Source organism: Etheostoma spectabile, chromosome 18 (assembly GCF_008692095.1).
Source record: "Etheostoma spectabile isolate EspeVRDwgs_2016 chromosome 18, UIUC_Espe_1.0, whole genome shotgun sequence".
NCBI classification, from domain to species: domain Eukaryota; kingdom Metazoa; phylum Chordata; class Actinopteri; order Perciformes; family Percidae; genus Etheostoma; species Etheostoma spectabile.
Window position 1 is genome coordinate 25,421,805 of NC_045750.1, and position 7,608 is coordinate 25,429,412.

The 7,608-nt window shown below is 43.0% G+C and overlaps 2 protein-coding genes across 5 annotated transcripts in view; one reads left to right on the top strand and one right to left on the bottom strand.

Moving 5' to 3' along the window:
- Positions 1-2,109, top strand: part of armh4 (armadillo like helical domain containing 4) — a 7,598-nt gene extending 5,489 nt beyond the window's left edge. For 3 of the 4 annotated variants that reach the window (XM_032542588.1, XM_032542589.1, XM_032542590.1), the window contains exons 7-8: positions 552-701; positions 806-2,109. In XM_032542588.1, coding sequence (XP_032398479.1) covers positions 552-701; positions 806-880 — 225 coding nt within the window. In that variant the 3' untranslated portion in view covers positions 881-2,109. The remainder of the gene's footprint in view (positions 1-551; positions 702-805) is intronic. The other variant, XM_032542592.1, reaches the window with a different exon arrangement.
- A 91-nt stretch (positions 2,110-2,200) lies between these two features.
- The window catches only part of naa30 (N-alpha-acetyltransferase 30, NatC catalytic subunit), an 8,165-nt gene continuing 2,757 nt past the window's right edge, over positions 2,201-7,608 (bottom strand). The window contains exon 4 of the mRNA XM_032542594.1: positions 2,201-5,874. Within this exon, the coding sequence (XP_032398485.1) occupies positions 5,737-5,874 (138 nt within the window). The 3' untranslated portion in view covers positions 2,201-5,736. The remainder of the gene's footprint in view (positions 5,875-7,608) is intronic.

The window sequence follows — 7,608 nt, forward strand, 5'->3', positions numbered from 1 at the left end:
CCCCCCCCCCCCCTCTCCCCTCTCATGTCTAAACTGTCTTGTCAAAAATAAAACTGGCAATAATCTCGGTAACACTTTACAATAAGGTACACAAAAAAGGATAGTTAATGATTAGTTACCCTTTTTCAGAAGGGTAGTTACCCTTGTTGCTCCTAAGCTGTCTAAATTTTCCACATGGGTTTGGGTTCTAAATGCAATTTTAAATTGTTTCATACAAAGAATTTTTTCTTTTGTTTTTACATAATAACATATAAATGTTTTTAAATTGTTAAATATAATTGTTTCTATGGAGATTGCCACTTATAAAGCCGTCCATCACATCTTTTAGGGAATCATATAACACTGTTTTAATGTTTTTGTTGTGAAAATAAAATAAATCAAATCAAATCAAGGGTAGTTACCCTTTCAGAAACAGTAACTAATCATTAACTACCCTTTTTGTGTACCTTGTTGTATTTGTGATCATTTGGAGTAGAAGACAGATTACTTGGATTAAATTAGTTTCTGCGACCCTGCTCCGTTCAGACCTCTGTGTTCCCCCCCCTCGGCAGGCGGGTTACGTGTCTGGGATGTTGGCCCCTGTGGGCATTGGCATCACTGGGGCCCTGCTGATCGTCGGGGCCCTCTACAGCATCAGGATGATTCACCGCAAGAGGAGGAACAGCTTCAAACACCAGAGGAGGAAGGTCAGGCAGCCAGAGGTCAATAACCCAGTTGTATTTATCACATATGACTTATTGCACTTGTTCTTGAGGATCAACCTTGTGTTGAGTATTAGAGTAAATTTATACCCCCCCCCCCACAGCAACCTCGAGAGCCCGGGACCAGCCGTCAGGACCAGGCCATGCTGCTAGCGGACAGCTCTGAGGATGAGTTCTGATGAGACCCTTTCGGGCTCCTTTTGTCAGTGACCCCCGGCTGATGCTCCTGTAAAGGAGGGTCGGAAAACACCGCCATCGCTATGACTACCGCATCTCCAATCACCCTGGGCTGTTTGGCTGTGACTCATCTGATCCACAGAGTGCGTCTGAGAATAGGGCCCAATTTGCAAAGGCTGCACAAAGGTCGGCTTTGTATACCCCCCCACCCTTTCTAAAAGTACCAATGTGAGCACTCTGAATGTCGTCAGGTGACTAACGGCTTGGCAGGGCTGGCGTGATCAACTGACATAAAAATTGATATGAATGCTTGAATAAAAAAAAAAAGAAGCATTAGCAGGGTGTTGGCAGGATGAGAGTGCTGCTGGTAAACTGTTGGACCAATGGGTGTTCTGTCAGGTAATATAAAGGAGCTGTAGAAGAATTACAGCAATGTAAATATACAGAGTCAAATGAGATTATCTTCTTCAAGAAATTCGAAGAGCAAGATTTCCTCACGTTTCAGAAACCTTCCCATACAATTCATTTCAACTAATGCGTTGTTTAAATGTGAATTCTGTGGAAATGTAAATGTTTTATTCAAAGGCATTTGTTCATAAAAGTTACTGAGACGCACATATAAAATACCATAATCCTACAAACGTATGTAGCATAAAACAGATTTTGATGTACATTATAATGAATATGAATTCCTTCTTTTGCCACTTTAAGTGCATGACTACAGAGTCTATTCCCACTAAGACTACACAGGCCCGTTGCAGACTTCTTCCTGATGAATGCCGGGTTTACGTTGGCTGAAGAAGCACAAACATCAAAGACAAATTCATATTTCCACAAGTGGAAATTTCTTATTTTTAAGTGTCTTTGTGTGTTAATCTGGTTCAAACAGGTCCAGTCCAATGTCACATTGCTGAGATGTAATATGTCGTCCAATCAAGTCCTTACGTTTGACGAAGAATCATTTCATAAAATCTACTGTAATAGACGAATAAGAAGCAAGAGATATTTGAACATTACTCATTTGAGCCATATCTGTAACACCACGCAAAGTAGTGTCTTATCTTTAAAGAAAATATATTTTCTGTAACTTCATCGCCATCTGATACGGAAATGTATTGTACTGCCTGTTAATATGCAATAATACTGTTTTAGGGTAAGTGTAATGTAAAATAGGACACTATTGTCTCTTTATGTAGATAAGAAACATGTGATCTAATAAATAATTCTTTAAGATGTCCGATTGTGACTCTCTTATATTACAATTGAAGTGTGCATTATGTTTGAAATGAAAACCACTCCAGACAGCAGACAAGATAACCCAGTTTACAACATTAAAAAAAATCAAATAATTTATTTCTGTGTTCTTTTTCCACATTAAATAAAAGCTTTCGGACATTTCCAGATCAAAAATCAAGAGGGGACAGGGAAAACAGAAATCTGACATGCAGAAAAACCTTTTGCTCTCCCCTTTGCACACTTTGTGGATGGCGGTGCTGGCCACCCCCGAAAAGACTGCAGGAAGCCCCCATGGCTGGTTGTAGGGACCACAGGTCTTTGTAGTGCAGCATGACAGCCAAGACGAATGCTGTTTATTTGACCAGCAAACTGGTTTCTGGGGGAATTTATAATTGTAACACTAGAAATGTGGGATGGCAGATGTCACCCCAGGTGAGGACAGAGAAGTGGGGAGCGCGACTGTTAGAATAAGCTACCTGGACGTTCAGGAGGAGAAGGGGGGGATGAAACTGCCTCTGACATCTGTGAACACTGAACTGGCATGTCAAGTCAGAACATATTACAAATGCATTGTCAGAGAGATAGAGAGCTGGGTAAAACAAGACCACGGGCCGTGGCTATGAACTGATATTGATGACGGAGCCCTTCAGTCTGTGTTCATGAGCTAAACAGAGCCCTTCAGCTCTCTGTGACAGGCTGTAATGCCCGTATGGAACTGCCACAGTTTCACAGGAAAAACCCAGAAAATAACCAACACTTTTCCTTCAAAAATCTAAAACACTTCTTTATACCGACAGCTGGTTTGAAAGAACGAGTAATGTTCATTTTGTAAGGGGTTGTCTATCCATCAGCAGCCACTGTATAAAAGAGAGAGAGAGAGAGAGAGACACAAGAGGACCTCCAAAATAAACCAGGAGTTTACACGGGGTGACAACTGAGATCTAAAGCATGCCAGATGAGCAGTAAAGATAATAGTTGGTGTTCAGGGTCTAGAGTGTCCGTATGCCCACTATGAAGCGCTCCTAATTCTCGTTACACCTCTGGATGGGCTTAAGTAGCACAGAAATTAAAATTAAAAACCAAATCTGATAAATCAACCCAAACTGCCCCCTTCCCAACAGATGATTCACCCCAAAAAAAAAAAAAACATTCTCTCAATATATCCGTAGAATAGAACACTCGTATACAAATCTGAAAGAAAGGTCATGTGATCACCATTGTTCTAAATGCACACGGACTCAAACGTACATACACAGGCTGTAGACCTCTACTCTCCCCTTCAGTCCTGGGTCCTGGGATGAAAGATGTGAGCTGGACTGCTGTACGGGGAAACAAACCCAACACATGAACAAGGTCCTGTAGTGTTATTATCGGAGACTAGACCATCAGTCCCTAAATCACTGAAACGTTTGACTTCCATGAACGGTTGCTGGAGACTTTCGTTTGTTCTCTGGTCAATATTTTAGAGCAGAATTGACTCTGTTCGTGCCACGTGGCAGTGTCCTGCGGTGCTTTCTACTCTGAATACTGGAGGCAGAATATAAGCATGCAGAAGTCCAATTGCATAATCTGAAGTTTAGTTCGATCACAGCACTAACTCGAGTCCTGGAAAGCTTTAAGAAAAGTGGGTGATTTGTTCCCTCCTCTTGTCCTCACAAGGGTGGAACAAAACACAGCACCTCAAAAGGCTAGGATTTTCCTGTGCGGGTGTCTCTAAATAGAGAAATAGAAGTCTAACAGATCCACACCATTGTCTTAATAACAGGACACACACACACACACACACACACACACACACACACACCAACACACACACACACACACACACACACACACACACACACACACACACATACATCCACACACAGCAGCAATTTCCAAAGAAGTGCATCTGACCTTTGTTCATGTTACTTTCAAGAGAAAAAAAATCTGGTTGAAGCAAACATTCTTTGCCATAGTAAGTGTGGACTGGACCATGTTGGAGATCTTAAAATGTTAGCGAGGTTGGTTGTGCATCGATTTAGGGCCCGTGGGAAGTGCATTGTGGACTCAGCCGGCTTATGAGCAGCGTGAGGTTATACAGGTGTATATTAGAAGATCTAAAACTGAAAGCGAACAAAAGAATAAAATATAATATGCTAAGAGTCTATTTTCCTTTTTTTTTTGTTTTATCAAGAGATAAACGCACACACACACACAGCATACTTAAACAGCATTCCAGCATATATAACACTTGGCCTCTGGTCTGGTGCCGAGGCTACCGTGTGACGCCCGATAGCGGGCTCGTCACTGCAGTTGTGGCTGAGAGCGCTGATGGATTGAGTGGCACTTGCAACAAGGAGAAACAGACGCAGAATCTAAAAAAGGAGTAAACTGAGACGGCTAGGACACATCTGACCACACCATCATTGGCAAGGAGTCTCTTTGAAAGAGTCAATGTTCTCCTTTTTTTGGGGAATTTGCAGCGGCTGGCAGTGCACTCGGAGGAAAACAAGTTCTGATCTGAAATAAAAGGATGGGGGAAAAATTCAAGTCCTCACCCATACTGTCAGGGATTGATGGTGAGGGATTATTGAAGGACACTGAAGCAAAAAGGTGGCAGATCCACCAGTTGGGCATAGTTCAGGTGCTAATGGAGTGATGCGTTTTTGATCACCTGCTCTGCACCAACTTGCTCACACCGAACACAGGAAGGGGTTCGGAGGGGTTAGCCTCAGACTGGGATAATCAACACACACACACACACACACACACACTCGTCACGCTTTCCCCCGCACTCACATTAAAATAAATGCATGCATATCTTTACAGGCTCCGGTCCTGGAGGCGAAGGCAGGGGGAGCCGCCACGCCATTCGACAGGATGGAAAACGCCAAACATACAAACAGTACGCACAATTCCCACCAAGCATGACCCCCGCGCGGTCACAGTGAAACCACCCACGCCACGTACACATGCACACAAAAACAAGCCAAAAACAAATAAGAACATGAGGCGTTACAAACACACAGTCGTACTATAGCTTTTTTCCGTCCCCACGTCCAACTCACAAGGTTAAAAAAGAAACACAAAAATAAACAACTATTTTTCTCCCCAGTCTGTTTTTTTACTGCCCCGCTGCCTTGGGTTCACGGGTTGTTGGTTGTTCTCCCCCCCCTGTGTTCTGCGGGAGGATTTGGTGTGGTGCCGTGTCCTCTGGGGGTTTCGGACGCACGTTCTCACTTAAACTGCCTCACACCTAATGTCCCGGTCCAATGTGGGGCCACACTCGCACCCCCCCCCCTCCCCCCCCTTCCCATCACAGACAGTATCAGGGGCGCCTTCATGAGAACATCAGGTGGGACGTCAGTTCGTTTCTGCCTAAACAACAGTTGTTTAGAGGCCAAGGACAAAAAGAGGGCGTGTGTGTGTCTATGCATCCCTGTATGCATACTCCTTATGTGTGTACACAGGTGTGTGTGTGATTGAGAGTGTGTGTGTGTGTGTGTGTGTGTGTGTGTGTGTGTGTGTGTGTGTGTATATAAGAGTGAAATGACCAGGGCAGAGCTGAGGCTGTCAAGCCGATAGCGTTCAAAGTGAACAGCACCCGCTGTCCGTCTTCCCCCGTCCCCTCTTCTTTCCTCTAGCGGAGCCACAGTTTGAGCCGCAGCGCGTCCACTCCGTTTAGGTAGTATCTGAACAGCCGCTTGTCTCTGACAAAACCCAAGTTCTCGTACAGCTTCAGGGCTGATTTGTTGGTGATTTCGGTCTCCAATACAACCTGGGGACACACAGAAGGCCATGTCAGTGCGTTGGTACCAAAGGTATAGTTGCATTTTATTTGGTTGTTCCGGAAGGTAGTTTTGCATGCTTAGCCTATTAAAAGAAAAATGAAAACATCATTGAACATTACGACTTAGAACATTATGTTATCCCTTTTCTGTCTCCTCCCAAACCCGTCCCTACAACCTAGTGAACTGAATAATTGTTAATTTCGTACTCACTGTAACTATTATTGTTGTATTTGTATATAATTGTATTTTGGCCTGTATTATTTTCATCATGACCGTTTTTAACAGCTAACCAACCTCTCAGCGATCTCTAGTAACCACGATTGGATGATTTGAAAACATTAGCGATGGCCCAAGTCTATCACGCACCAACCCCACCTCCACGCAGTTGCTAGTAACGTTTAACGAGACAAATCAAGGAGGACACGGAGGGAAAAAAGAAAAGAAAAACATGGACACTTCAGAATAAGTAATTATCTTACATTTGATTTGTCCTCTTTGATTCCAAAGCTGGGTGTTGCTGTTGCTGGTCTGATACTATTTTTTGCTTCCCTATACCTGAACTGAGTACTGCTCCGATACTAGCGTAAAATATATTTTTTTATGTTTTAACAGCTGGACACTACAATCCCTGTGCGGATGGGATGGGATTTCTATCTTAGTTGTTGGTCTGGCTCAGGTTAAACTTTTTATTCGTGTTTCACAAACAATAAACGCCAGTTTGACAGTCAGTTATAACGGAACATAAATAAGCTACTTTCACGTAGATTTTCTTTAGGGCTTTATTACGTGGTATTGGATCGGTGCATTAACTCCAGTACTTCCTGATACCAGCGTTTATGCCGTATCGGAGGCTGAACATCTCTAGTTGCTGTTGACCTTTCTCAGCGCCGACGTACTGTAAGAAGCATCACTTCAGCTTCGGCGTGCAAAAGACACCGGACGACACCATTTTGTAAACATAACCATACTGAGAAATACAGAGCTTTGGGGAGATGATAGTTTTAATAAGCTTTGTATTGGCTCAACGGGCAATGGCTTGATTGTAACAGACGTTATGAAACAGAAGTATGAAATAGACTGAGGTATAATCTAGTTGCGCTGCTGAGCATCTGATATTAAAGTTGGAGAGGTTTGCTGTCGACAGGCGTTGCCTTTATAAGCCGGTAGTTTGGAATATTTGCATATGAGCGTTTGAGAATACCAAAAAAGCTGCAAACTAATTGGGCCTGGACGATAAGATCGGTCTTTAACAATGTATGCCATACTGGCAGGAGTGTGAAATAATGCCTGTGTATTGGGACTAAGGAAACCTGTAAAACCATCAGTACCTGTGTGTCAGGTTATAACGTTGTGTTGTAATCCATACAAAACAATGCATGCTGCCTTATACACAGGCACCAGAGATGGAAAAAAAATGCAACTTGCAACACAGTTCCAGTGTTAGAAGTTGAATACAGAATCTCATTTCCACCTCAAACATCTGCCAAGTAGTCTGTAATAGAGGGAAGAAACTGGCTCAGAGCAGCTGAGATTCAAACCAAGGTTACCAGAAAACTTAGATAAGTGAAGGCTGGCAAAGAAAACTGGTCCTTGAAATACTACTAGCAACTGATTTTATTTTGGTTGATGCACACATAAATGCCAAGAACTAAAACCAAGAACCAAATGTACACAGATGGTTTGTTTCAATCAGAACAGGAACCTGCTGAAAACCAGTTTTT